Source organism: Hippoglossus stenolepis, chromosome 2 (assembly GCF_022539355.2).
Source record: "Hippoglossus stenolepis isolate QCI-W04-F060 chromosome 2, HSTE1.2, whole genome shotgun sequence".
In the NCBI taxonomy this organism is placed as follows: domain Eukaryota; kingdom Metazoa; phylum Chordata; class Actinopteri; order Pleuronectiformes; family Pleuronectidae; genus Hippoglossus; species Hippoglossus stenolepis.
This window is the reverse complement of record NC_061484.1, coordinates 29,631,886-29,645,804: the sequence shown is the minus strand read 5'-3', so window position 1 is coordinate 29,645,804 and position 13,919 is coordinate 29,631,886. Positions and strand designations below refer to the sequence as shown.

At 45.0% G+C, this 13,919-nt stretch overlaps 1 protein-coding gene and 1 long non-coding RNA gene across 2 annotated transcripts; both read left to right on the top strand.

Moving 5' to 3' along the window:
- The first annotated feature begins 909 nt into the window (after window positions 1–909).
- On the top strand, window positions 910–2,468 carry LOC118099768. Its single transcript, XR_004694364.2, has 3 exons — window positions 910–1,775; window positions 1,863–1,938; window positions 2,089–2,468. It is a non-coding gene; the product is annotated as an uncharacterized LOC118099768 (long non-coding RNA).
- Window positions 2,469–3,796: 1,328 nt separating this feature from the next.
- Window positions 3,797–11,304, top strand: LOC118099177. Its single transcript, XM_047342448.1, has 8 exons — window positions 3,797–3,965; window positions 4,068–4,406; window positions 4,516–4,587; window positions 4,770–4,871; window positions 4,967–5,107; window positions 9,993–10,139; window positions 11,011–11,133; window positions 11,261–11,304. The coding sequence occupies exons 1-8, from the start codon at window positions 3,917–3,919 to the stop codon at window positions 11,302–11,304; spliced, it is 1,017 nt and encodes a 338-aa protein (XP_047198404.1). The 5' UTR covers window positions 3,797–3,916.
- Window positions 11,305–13,919: the final 2,615 nt, after the last annotated feature.

Here is a 13,919-nt window from a genome sequence, read left to right as displayed (position 1 = left end):
CGCGTCAGAAACAGAGGAAGAAGGGTCTAACAGATCTATATGATATAAATGATCAACTATGTATCCCGTACTTTAGATTTCCCTGCTGTTCTCCTGGAGTTTCAATTTCCCCGAGTTTTCCCCCTCACGTGATTAAATGTCCCCCTCTGCCCCTCCACTACAAGCACACAGACAGAGACAGAGAGGGGGGTGCTATGTAGACCATCATCATTTACCCCCGAACCTCTACATTGAACGGAGCATTCAACAACCAGCGGAGAAAGCAGAATCACGGGCTGACCGGCGCGGAGAAATGCGTGATCGATGTGAACAGCCAGGCTGCTGCGCGCCAGAGAGTTGCGCTGCACTTCCGCGTCTGGCGAGAACCCGGCGCTCGCGGCGAGCGGAACAAAAAGACCTGACGCCGAAACCATCGGTGCAGAGCGCGATCGCAGCAGACGTGAACACCGCAATTGAGTTACATGGGGGCGGGCGTGAACCCGGCGGGACGCGCATTGCTGCCGGTCAGACTGCCGGTCACAACTGTTCCTTGTAAAGTGTCGTAAGATCTGTTGTTGATGTACCAGCCCGGTTTGGTACCAACTCCCTAATTCTATATGTGATGAATCCAAAGTCTACCTCCTGTGGGGACACCTTTGTTTCAAATTCAATCATTATAGTCTCCGTCTCTTTTGTCTCTGCTCCCCTTGTCAGTCTCTCAGCACGTTTCACCATGTACGACATGAAGTGTTGTGAACTCAGTCTGTTGATATCAATCCTCTTTCCGCTCCTTTCCTCTGAAGCAGAAGGAGCAGACACCAACACACGCGGCTGTTAGACCGGCTCCGTCTTCCTGTTTCTGACGCGTCGCTCTCCAGTGCTGCTGACACGCGCTTGTGCGCTCCGACCGTACATTACGGAGAGACGGAGAGACAGAGAGAGAGACGGAGAGAGAGACGGAGAGAGAGACGGAGAGACAGAGAGTCGGAGAGACATTCTGAGACCGATCCCATCAGTGTCGCTTCCATCATCGCTTTGCTCGCCTGTTCCCACAGGAGCTGATGTCCTGTGCGGATAAGACTGCAGAGTGCAACCCTTTATACTCGTAGAGGGACGTGTCATGTTCGGGATTTACACTCCCCTGGATTTGTATAAGGCCCTCCCTCGACTCACATTCGGCAAATCAGATCACTTCTCAGTTCTGCCTTCCTCTAGGCAGAAACTCAAACGTGACAGACCGGTGACTCGGACCATTCAGCGAGGGACCGACCAATCCGACTCGGCTCTACGGTACAGAGGTCTACGACAAGACACACAGAGAGAGTCGGAGACACACAGGGGGGCGTGTCTGGAGAGTCGGAGACACACAGGGGGGCGTGTCTGGAGAGTCGGAGACACACATGGGGGCGTGTCTGGAGAGTCGCCTCTCGAAAGTAAACTGTTCAAACCGCATTTGTTATCCGTAATGTACGGTCGGAGCGCACAAGCGCGTGTCAGCAGCACTGGAGAGCGACGCGTCAGAAACAGGAAGACGGAGCCGGTCTAACAGCCGCGTGTGTTGGTGTCTGCTCCTTCTGCTTCAGAGGAAAGGAGCGAGAGACGGAGAGAGAGACGGGGAGAGACGAGAGAGACAGAGAGACAGAGAGACAGACATTTTCACCTTAACTCCACTACAGCTTTGATAATGTTACATCTTATTGGTTATGAAAGTTGAACTAATAGTGTGTGATATTAGTGTGTTGTCCAGCTGCTGAAGGAACCACTTTACAAAGACTTCAGATGGACTCATTCGTCTGGTTTGTTTCTCTTCTCTTTTCATTTATTCTGCAATGAACTGTCTCCATCTTAATCCTCATCTAATAAAGCTCATATCCACACAACAGGTTTGTGTCTGTGGTTTACAGCTGTCTTCCACAGTGGTGGACGAAAAGACACTTCTGACTCCTCCTCTAATGCTCGGTATGTATTCAGAACATATCTTATATTGCATATCAGATGTTTTTTTAAGTTATCTGTATTAATAATAAATAAAACATGAATTTCATTCCCATTAGAGATGTTTGCAAAAGTCAAGATGCTTTTTGAGATGAGTCTTGACTCATGTTTCAGGTGGAACAGAGCCTGTGACAGCTGGATACTGGATGATCAGCCTTCAGGATCACATGTGGGGGCGTCCACCCAACCTTTGTGACAGGGCTTTCTGTTGTTCACATCTTTAACTGGGAAGCTGCCTGTACAAGGAAAGACTGATGCGGCCCATCTGACATTTTGTCTTTCATTTCACATTTTTGCTGCATTTCATTTCCCTTAATCATTCAGTATACGTTGTTCAGAATATCACACCAAAACAGGGAACCAAGGTTTTGTTAAAGAGGAGTTTAATTTACAGGAATTGACTGTCATCATGCTGCTATTACATTAAATTACATTGTTCTGTATTTGAGATTATGTTGAATTTCATTTAAAACAATAATAAACAGACAAGTTGATTTACATGACAATTGTTTACAGGGTGGAAGTTACACTGTAACAGTTCGCGTCACACTCGCGCTATGGGTTTTACGCGATGTCCTCGCCGCCGGTTGCATCCGCACAGGACATCAGCTCCTGTGGGAACACGCGAGCAAAGCGATGATGGAAGCGACACTGATGGGATCCGTCCCAGAATGTCCCCGTGGTTAACTCTTTAGCTTCAGGGGGGGCTAACAGCAAAACAGCAAACACAAACCACCTGAAGGGAAAAAACTCAACTTACCTACTGAAATTAAAGGAACCAAATGACATGTTCTAACCTAACTCCTCATCCAGAAACAGGAGAAAACATGGGTTCAACTAAAATGATACCCACCCCTACCAAACCGGGCTGGTACATCAACAACAGATCTTACGACACTTTACAAGGAACAGTTCTGACCGGCAGCAATGATCGCTGTGTTCACACCAGACGCGGAAGCGCTCGAAGCGCCGCGCAGCGCGACTCTCTGGCGCGCAGCAGCCTGGCTGTTCACACCGGACGCGCATTTATCCGCGCCGGTCAGCCCGTGATTGTCTGTCTCTCTGTCTCTCTCGTCTCTCCCCGTCTCTCTCTCCGTCTCTCCGTCTCTCTCTCCGTCTCTCTCTCCGCCTCTCTCGTCTCTCTCCGTCTCTCTCTCCGACTCTCTCTCCGACTCTCTCGTCTCTCTCCGTCTCTCTCTCCGTCTCTCTCTGTCTCTCTCTCGTCTCTCCGTCTCTCTCTCCGTCTCTCTCTCTGTCTCTCGTCTCTCCGTCTCTCTCTGTCTCTCTCGTCTCTCCCGTCTCTCTCTCCGTCTCTCTCTGAAGCAGAAGGAGCAGACACCAACACACGCGGCTGTTAGACCGGCTCCGTCTTCCTGTTTCTGACGCGTCGCCTCCAGTGCTGCTGACACGCGCTTGTGCGCTCCGGACCGTACATTACGGATAACAAATGCGGTTTGAACAGTTTACTTTCGAGAGGCGACTCTCCAGACACGCCCCATGTGTCTCCTGACCTCCAGACACGCTCTGTGTGTCTCCGACTCTCCAGGACACGCCTTACGTGTCTCCTTGACTCTCTCTGTGTGTCTTGTCGCAGACCTCTGTACCGTAGAGCCGAGTCGGATTGGTCGGTCCCTCGCTGAATGGTCCGAGTCACCGGTCTGTCACGTTTGGAGTTTCGCCCAGGAGGAAGGCAGAACTGAGAAGTGATCTGATTTGCCGAATGTGAGTCGAGGGAGGGCCTTATACAAATCCAGGGGAGTGTAAATCCCGAACATGACACGTCCCTCTACGAGTATAAAGGGTTGCACTCTGCAGTCTTATCCGCACAGGACATCAGCTCCAGATCAGTGAGAATCTTAGCGAGAGAACAGGACCTGCAGCCGGCTCTTCAGATCCCTGTACGGGTTCGGTACAATCTGTGCTGCGGACGAAACTCTGGAAAATGGACAAGACTCTGTTGACTTTACTGCTCATTGTCCCACTTGTCTCTGGTGAGTTTATTAATTCATGTTCACACTGACACCACATCTGTCCTGAGAGACATCAGCTCTGTGTGATGTTAACAGGACTAAATGTTCTCTGTGTTTTCTCAGGTGGATTTCATCCCACATGTTCGAATCTGTCATTAACGGTGGAAGAAGGTGAAGACGTGAGTCTTTGGTGTGGACTTGTTCCCTCGGTCAACTTGATGAGTTACACAGTGGAAGTTACAAGAACTGACCTCAGGCAGTTCGTCCTCCTGTATCGAGACAGAATAGTCCTCCACTATGTCCAGATGGAGCAGTACAGAAACAGAACCACACTGGACCTCAAAGGCCTGATCAGGGGAAACATCTCAGTGCAGATCTCCTCTGTGAAGATGTCTGACAGAGGAGATTACACATGTTTGATCCCCAGACTGAAACCCAGGTGCATCATCACCCTGGATGTTGGTAAGGATCCTGAACTCATGCCTGTACGGCACAGTGGACAAACGGCAGATTGTGAGTGAACGTGTGATGTGAGAAAGTGCTCAACCTGTTTGTATCTCATGTGAAACAGTGGAACAGAGGAACCACGTCAGTGCTGCGCCTCCTCTGGAGAACAACTCCACATCCAACCAGCCGGGGAAAGGTCTCTGACTTATTATCCACTAGAAAACTGGAGTCGTCCTTTAATTCACTTTCCACTTCATCCTCTGTTCTTCTGTGTTTGAGTCCAGAGCAGTAAACCACAGAGGACTTGGCAGAATGAGTCACTGTCATGTTGGTGAAAAGAAGATTCATCTCCTTTCTGTTTGCCCGTCACTCCTGCAGGTGCTGTTGCAGCCATTGTTGTTCCTGTTGTCCTCTGTGTTCTTATTCCTCTTGGTGCTCTCCTGGTGGTGGACTTCATCAGACTGAGAAGTGGAAGAAACAGTAAGTGACAGTTTCTGCTCTGTAGCATTTTACTTTCAGTGCATTTACTCCAGTTTTGTTGGAGTTTTTAACAAGTGTCTCAAAACCACTTTCAGGTCTCACAGGGAATTGTGTGACGAGATGCAGAGGACAAAAGGTCAAAGATCCCTTCACTGGTTACCATGCTGAGACCGGGTCGGGTCCAGTCTACATCCAGGACATGGTCCAACCGGATGAAATGAGAGAGACAGGCCCCTGTGAGCTGGCAGCAGAGACTTCCCTACTTGGAGTATTTAAAGAGAGATTATCTAACTGAAAAGGATTTAAAGAAAACCATATTTGACTTCAGTTGATGACGTCAGAAAGGCTGTTTGAATCATCGCCCTGTTGTGTCGCGTTTAAGTGAGCGTGAATGTTATTCACGTTTCTTTGATATTAATATTTGATGATAGATTACACTCTAATTAAGGATCTAAGAAGTCCCCGCAACTACATTCATACCGAGGCGGGCCCGGAAAAGCGCATGCGTGAGCCGGACCTGTCATCTTGGACGGTTTAGTATGGCGAGTGCACATTTTACAGTATATATGCCTAGTGTGTATTTGATAAATTTTGATATGGACTGATGATGATGAACATGAAGATTATTTTTCGTATAACATTAATTACATTTTTATCTTTATTTTTCTTATAACTTTGTATTTGTATTTCTTGCTATGTAAAGAGTTGTTTGTACACCGTTAATCTTCATGTGCTCTGTAATAGCGATGAATAAAACAAATCTGCTGTCTACTTGAATTTTAATTTTTATTTTGTATTATCATATAGAGATGATAGACATACTGTATAAGGCAAGGCTAAATCAATTATATAATTTATATATAAAATTACAGCAAATGGTTTCAGCAGTTCACACAATCACACAAGGCGTTGGGGTTGGAAGGGTTTTTAATTAATGTAGGTACCATACATACAAAACAAATGTGACTACATTCCTAAAATATAAATTAACAGTAAGCTAAAGAAACAGCAAGATAGTCTTTTCAATTAAACAAATAAAAACAATAGTAATATTACATTATTAATATATACTGTATATATATTGACATGCTGTTGTAATCTATCTATATATGTGTGTATATATATATATATATATATAAGAAATAACAAAAACTTCTTGAACACAGAAGGGAGAGAGAAAAGAAGCGGAGTTTTAGAAAAGAGGCGGAGAGTTAGAGGGAGGGAGAGTTAAAGAATTACAGAGAGGGGGGTAGGAGGACAGAGAGCAAAAGAAAAAATAAGAGACTTCCTCTCACTTTCACCTCGTGACCCAAACAAGCAGGAGCATTAAAGAGAGATTATCTCACTGAATGAAGTTGATGATGAAATGAAATAACTTCGATAACCAATGTTCACTGCTGTTAACACTTTAAAAGTATGTATTAGATATACGTGATTAAGTCTTTACTGAACCTCTGATATTAAAATGTTGAAGCCACAGTTCATTGGAACTGCTTTGTTTGCTTCAATACAAGTACTGAGTACATTTTACATGGACCTTTTCCTTATAAATCAAACAGGACACTTTGGTGAATTAAGGTTTTCAGTCATCAAATGTTGTCTTAAGACACAGAATCAAAGTATTAACTCATATCTGAACTCTCAATGATTGATCGGATTAAAACCAAAATGTAAAAGGCCTGTGATTAATTTCAAATTCCAACAACACGTTCATCAAAGTGTTCTTGTCTGATTACAATACTGTGCGTGTTGCTGCTGGGACTTTCTGTATCATATCTGCCAGTCGTGCACATTACAGCAGAATATGTGAAACAGTGGAACAGAGGAACCACGTCAGTGCTGCGCCTCGTCTGGAGAACAACTCCACATCCAACCAGCCGGGGGAAGGTCCCCTAGTGGGCCGCGAAGCCACTGCAGGTGGGCCGTGAGAGGTCATCAGAAAATACATAGATCAAAAAGTTTCAGATTTGTAAGTAAGCGTTGATTACCACAAAACATTTATGATTGATTTAAAAAACAGTAATCATCACATGTCATGAAACAAAGACATGAGATTTAAATTCCACGTTGTTGTCATTTTATCTGACCTATATAGCAGGTGTCATTGTTTTTGCTGACCGTCACATTAACACTTGAACGCATCATTAGCGGGGGGGGCTTCAATTGTATTTGTATATGTAGCAGGTATTAAAACTAATATTGCATACCACCAAAAATCCCTCAGCCTTTGTTAATTATTGCTGTTTATTGTATTGGGTGTTTTACATGGGTGTGGCGCCCTCTATGGGTAGGACTGGGGACATTGCGTGACGTTGGTATGAGGATATGAGTGAATGTGATACATTCAAAGACAATTGCAAATCATATTTTTGTTATTAATTTGTATTTATTTTTGCATTTATTATTTCTTATATAGGCCTTTTTATTTTTATTAGGCAAGATTTGTAATTGTCCTCAGAATGCACTGGAGCTGGCCGAGAGCGGCATGTACTGAAGAGGAATGACCAACGCTGTTTCCTTTCTTCTGCTGGAACACAGAACAGAACAGGACACATTCAGCAGCAATACAAGTCCTGTGCCGGTCTTCTACTTCACAAACTGACACACAACGCAGGTCACCGGCACAAAGGATAGACCGCTTACATATAGAGCCAAATCCTCATATACATAATCTCAAGGCTCTTTACTTGAAAGGTCAAGACTTAAAAAATATAGAGAAACACGTTGAAAACAAACTCCTCATTAACTGAAAGAATCAGACTCAGTGGTGACGTCTGCCTGCAGATGGCGCAAGAACTGTACATGAACATGAAAACAAGTAGAATAGAATAAAGAATAAACGTGATATGTAGTTCTCTGCTCTACAGATTTTATAATAAGACCAGTGATCCTGGTGTAATGAGATAAAAACATGTAAATCAGTGTCTGTGTCTTTACTGATGCAACATTCAGCAGGTTCTTGTGTTCACGTGTTCTGGCAGCAGGGACTGATATATACATATAGAGATATATAGATATATGTATATATATACTGTGTATACACACAAGCGACTTGGTGACAGTCGGTCACATGAAGAAATATGATTTTATTAAATATTGATATGTTAAAGGTGGATACCTCCTCTTACTCCTAAAGGGGACACAAATATATATTTACATGTTTACAAAGATAAATAACTTGAGTGTTGTTTCAGTATCTTTGAAGAACTTAATGAATGAAATAACAATTAGAATGATTATACCAGTAGTTCTTTCAAGTGTTGTCCTCTATAAGCACCATAGTGTAGAGAGCAACACCCAGCAACTAACCATAAAGCATTATCAAAGAATCAGATCTGTAATATTCTGCTGTCTGAGAACAGGCCAAGAATTTAATAAAGATTTTATCAGAAATTACTGAGAACATTGAATTGTTCAATATATAAAAACTCTGTCCCAGTCCATGTTCCCTGATCGTTCAAAAACAGCTCTGATGACACATTTGGGACTCACAGGGTTAATAACACCAACACCTTCCGCTGTCTGCTGCGTCGATGGGCCGGCCCGACTCAGCAGTGCACACCCACACACCGAGATTGACACGGTGGAGCCTCTCGCACGCGCGCAGTTCCGACACGTGCAGGCGCAGGATGACAGCAGCTCCACATCAGTGAGAATCTTACCGAGGAAACTCTCGGTTCAAGGACTTTTCCTCACCGACTTTTGTCCAACTTCTCCCAACTATTTCATGTGTGGTGGGGCCAGATGACAAGGTTCTCGGTCCTATGAAGTATTATTCGTTGATTGTAAGATGGTCAGGCGGCGGCGGCCGTACACAGCGTGACAGATCCTCCTCCTTTAGAATAGCGTATGTAATGTCCCCCTTACATTCTAAGCGAGGTGAACTGTTACAACGTAACTTCTGATATTTACATTTAGAAGCCACAGTTTATGTGATTGAAGAGTTTATTTGTTTAACACAACTACCCAATATGATTAAACGGCGTGTGTGTGTGTGTGTGTGTGTGTGTGTGTGTGTGTGTGTGTGTGTGTGTGTGTGTGTGTGTGTGTTGACGTAGAAACAAACACTGGAGGATGAAAGACCCCGTCACCTACAACGTGTAAAACTGGTAAACATAAAAACCTTTAGTCTTCAAGTTGATAGAAGTACTTTCATTTCCTGATTTGGAACTTTATGAAACACAGAACAGGAAGGCACTTGTTAGCTGAAGCTTTGTGTTGTGATTGGACAACGGAGCGATTCGCCACAAGGCCTCCTGGTTTCTCTGCATTCCTCAAGCCCGGTGGAATATCCCAGCATTCCTTTTCCCTTCACTGTGCTCACAGGATGTCTGATCTTCATCTCATTCTCACTACTTCACATTATACTCCTCTTTTTCATTCCTGGCATCAGTCGAGGAGAATGATGTGTTACTGGTACAGTGTCGGCTGGAACTGGAAATAATTCCACCAGCCACAGCTCACGACTGTTTCTGTTCCAGGTCGAACTGTGACCCACTGGTCAAGCTGCTTTACTTCTGTGTACAGTGTATTACTGTGACGCGTGGACATGGACATTTGCTTTGTTGGAGCTTTAAACTAAGGATTATTTACATCCTCAGATAATCTCTTAATTGTTTTTCTTCGATTCAGCGGTTTCTCTGTTAATTGGCACAAACGTTAAAAGTCTTGTGTCTTGTCATAGACTGTAAATAAAGATGGCCGACATGATGGCGCCGAAAAGTGAAGCCCAAGCGTCTTGAAGGCCCCCTGGTGGCTGGCTGCGCAATCGCTCATAAATTCACACACTGACTCTGTATCACTTTAAACTTGAATATCTTTACTGTTTTGTTTCCGTTGGTCAAAGAAAATATATATTTTTTTTAAGATAAGTTTGTTTAGACTGTTTTCCTTGAATATTAAGTTCTCTCTCTCTGTGTGTGTGTGTGTGTGTGTGTGTGTGTGTGTGTGTGTGTGTGTGTGTGTGTGTGTGTGTGTGTGTGTGTGTGTGTGTGTGTGTGTGTGTGTGTGTGTGTGTGTTCCACGCAGCTCCCCAGGTACCCCCCTCCGGGTCTCGTAACGGAGGTCGGGACGCTCCTCCGCCACCACCCCCGTACCGTGTCAACAGCTCTGCGATCTCAGACTCCCTCAACCGAGTGGGAAAACCTCCTCCTCCCTCCTCCATCTCCTCCTCCTCCTCCTCCCCCCGCACCCCGGCCGGACCCCCTCCACCTCCACCGCCCATCAGGAACGGCCACTCCAACTTCTCCTCTTCCAAGTCCATCATAGGTGAGTGGGGACAGACCAGCATCGTCGTATTCCTTCTGCTTATCCATGGTTTCTCTGTTCACAGACACAGAAGGACAACATTTAGATTCTCCCCTCGTCCTCATCTCTATTTAATCCTCAAGTCGCAGGATTTGTTGACGTGTTAATGTTTATGACACGTCGGAGACGACAGCGATGAATGGCCGTCGATACTCATATATCCCGCTACAGGCCATGCAAATGAGCCGTGTCAGTTTCCTGTTGCACTGGAACAACTCAGGAGGGAAGGAAACATTCATAGATGCACAGTTGTGGGTTCTTGTGCTGGAATCCCAACGTAAAGTCAAAGTTTTACTGGAAAACTAAGCGTCTGTGTTCCTACTCCTCACATCGTACGCTCGGGATCACGTCAGTTTATTCTGTGTATGAGTGGACAGACACGGACTGAGATGTCCACTGGGAAAACGTGGAGATTGAGCGGAACGATATGTTCTGCCCTGCCTCCTGCGTGCTCCTCCCGACCTCCCACCCTCAGCCGGATGTGACGGACGGTTTGGTTGATTTTGTGAACACATCTGACCCAGAGATTCTCCTGCTGTTTATCATGTCTGAAACCATCTCCCTCTTTCTCTCAGAACACACCCCACACGTCCTGTTTCCCTTTTTGTCTTTAAGTTATCATATAGTGTTAGTTTGCACTGACGTCCCAGTAACCTTTATTAATATAGAATAAACAGCACAAAGCCATGTGAAGCCAGAGCAGAGGCCGCCGTTTCCCACAAGCGCTAGAAGCAGTTGATCACAACAGTTGTCGAGCTGACCGGAGTTTCACGTGGTAACACAAATTAAAATGATCAACCTCTTCTCAAAAATCCTCCTTCTCTTCCCTCAGATGATTTTGAATCCAAGTTCAACTTCCACCCGATCGAAGACCTTCCACCTCCGGAGGAGTACAGGCACTTCAACAAGGTCTACCCAAAACAAAGGGCACGGGTCGCAGTCAGTGTAGACCCTGGTAATATAACATGTCTGATCTGCCACCAAGTAATGGGTGAATCTGTACATCAAGCCAGATGAGTTTGTAGTTTGGATGTAGATCTTTACCAGATCCGACCTTGAGTAACCTCTGTCTCTGCCCTCAGGCATGATGAGAGGAGCCCCTCCAGCGCCGCCGGTCGGGAGGTGAACGGGCCTCAGCTCAGGACTTGAACTCTCAGTCAGCCGACTCGGTGGACGGTCAGGAGGGAGTGGTGAAGACGCACTCGAATCACAAACACGCTCAACACTAAACACACACTAAACACACACATTCACTAACATTAAACCACCAGCCAGAAGCACAGTGGCCAAAAAAGTTAACACTACCACAGCACGCGGGTCCGACACTACTCGGAGGTCACTTTCTCACTTTGCACGAGAGAATAACAAACGCTCGGAGACGAGAAGCCGTCTCCACCGTCATGACTGCGACCACCTGGACTTTCTGCTGACTGGAAGCAGAAGCCTCTGTTCCACACGACATATCAGGACCAAACTCCCAACGCTTCGACTCTGTGCATTCCACCTTTTTTAAAATGCATATTCATGATGACAATGGTGATTTTCATAACTCTGAATAACATCTTTTGTTTTGTTTATTTAATTGTTTTTTGGTGTCAGCATTAATTTGCGAGAGGGGGAGAAAAAAAAAAAAAATCAACGCTACGAATGGAAACTGAGTTTTCAGCAAATGAATCCCACTGAGGTCTTTAAGCAGAACTGATGAGGCCATGGATGTGGGGCTGATTGATGCTTTTATTTTGGGGGGGTGGGTTTGTCTTAGTCATTCCAGCTGTGCCAGGTGAGGGTGCGTTTAAATCATCTCGTCTCAGTGTGCCAAAAGCAGGTGAAGCCAGGTGAGCTGCAGAGCCAGGAATGTTTCCACACTTGTTTTCTATAGAAATATAAATTCTTCACTGGGACGAAATGAATCACGGGACATTTAGCCACCGTCGACAGAGGCCTTGCCTGGTTAAGTTTATTGTCACATTCAGATCGGGTCGGTTTCCCGCTTTTCTTTTTCTCATCTTTCCTTCATTTGGGGGACGTTTTTATTTCATCTTCAGACGATGTTGCACAGGAGCTGGATCTGCTCAGCGGAGACACTGTGCACGTATGCTCATCAACTTTACACATCAGGATCCTGTTCACATTGATGTAAAACTAGAGGAAAGTGATGTGTCAGACCAGCTGTCGCTCGTAGCCACCGTCTCTCTCTGGTCCGAGGCTGAATTGTTCTTTGCTTTTCTGGACCGTACTTTTGATGATATTTAGCCGCAGAGTTGTGGAGGAGCCGATCAGGATCGTTTATCACTTTCTGCGGATTTCCTTCCAGGGAAGTCCGTCTTAAATCTCGACCTGTTCAGAATCCCTAGTTGTGACTTTGCTGGTGGGCCTGTGGAAGAAGCATGACGTGGCCAACAGGAGGGCGACGAGCTGCTGGGAACTTGCTCTGCAGTTTGTACAGATTAGCTGGTAGCAGCGAACCAAACAGAGGAACACCATGCCAGATGTTTGAAGCATGGAGGTTCTTTACTAAGCAGTTTTCTTTAGCTTGACTTTAAACACTAATGACATATTCAAAGAGACCCAGCAGGAGAAGTGAACACAAAGAAGAGCTCGTTCAGGCAGACTCGCCCGCCGCAGGCGCCTCGTTGGTTTTATTTTACATGCATTTGTTGTTACCATGCACCGTGTGCTTATTTGATTTTGTTTTTGTTCTTAGGGAAGATGATGACGTCAAAGTAAATAAGAAACGAGTCTATTTGAAAATGCAATAAATATTGTATTTACATAATGGAATATGTTAATCATAGTTCTTGATCTATTTTTATGTTGTAAAAGGTTGTAATATAGGAAAGAGAGATGGTGAAGAGTTGAACATAGTTCCAGTGGCTTGTGCCTTTGGTCGGATTGAGCAGACTCTCTGATGTTTGACCACATGAGGGTGAATGAGCTGAACGGACGGGTGAGACTTGCCAACAAGAATAAACTTTGGGGGATCATGTTTCTTACAAACAACAACATCCAGCCGGCGGGTAAACGAGGGAACCTGGTGGCTGATGGACACGAGAAACACAAACTAATAAATGAAACTACACTTCCTGTCCAGCGTGTGCTCACCTGACCCACAGGTGAGGCGTCACGCTTGTCTCCCCAGGTTCGCACCTTGTTCTACTTAACAAGAAAACCAACCTGTGGTCATTTCATGTTAACCAACTGTTGCTTACCATTTGAAATAAATTCAACAAATGTATTCTGTCGGGAAAAGGGCAGCTGATGGTGCCTGTTTTTATTCTGCTGGATTCCTCTGTACTGAATCTGTGTCACCTGTAGTAGAACAATCCAGAATCACCACTTTGAGATGTTGTTCCAGACGTGTGAGGTTGTCTGCCCTCTCCAAATGGGTTCTCCCACATTAAGAACAGTTGAAGCAGATAAAACAGTTTATACATGTTCAGAGGAGACAGGGGAAAAGTTAATGGGAATAATGTCAAACTAAATACAATGTGAGAGAGAGAGATAGATGGTAATGGATTCAATCAGGAAGTGAAACTATTCAGATATGATGTCAAAGTAAGATTAGTGAGTAAGAAAGCAAAGTCAGATTCACTTTATTTATATAAGTGAAAACAGCAGAGTCAACGAACAAGCACTAGGCACCCATTCGAAAGTTCTGGATTTCTAATATATTACCACAAAGAAGAGGAAGAGGAAGTTCTGCCACAGTAGTTCAGGTTGTGTTCGCTGCTGTTTCCAGCC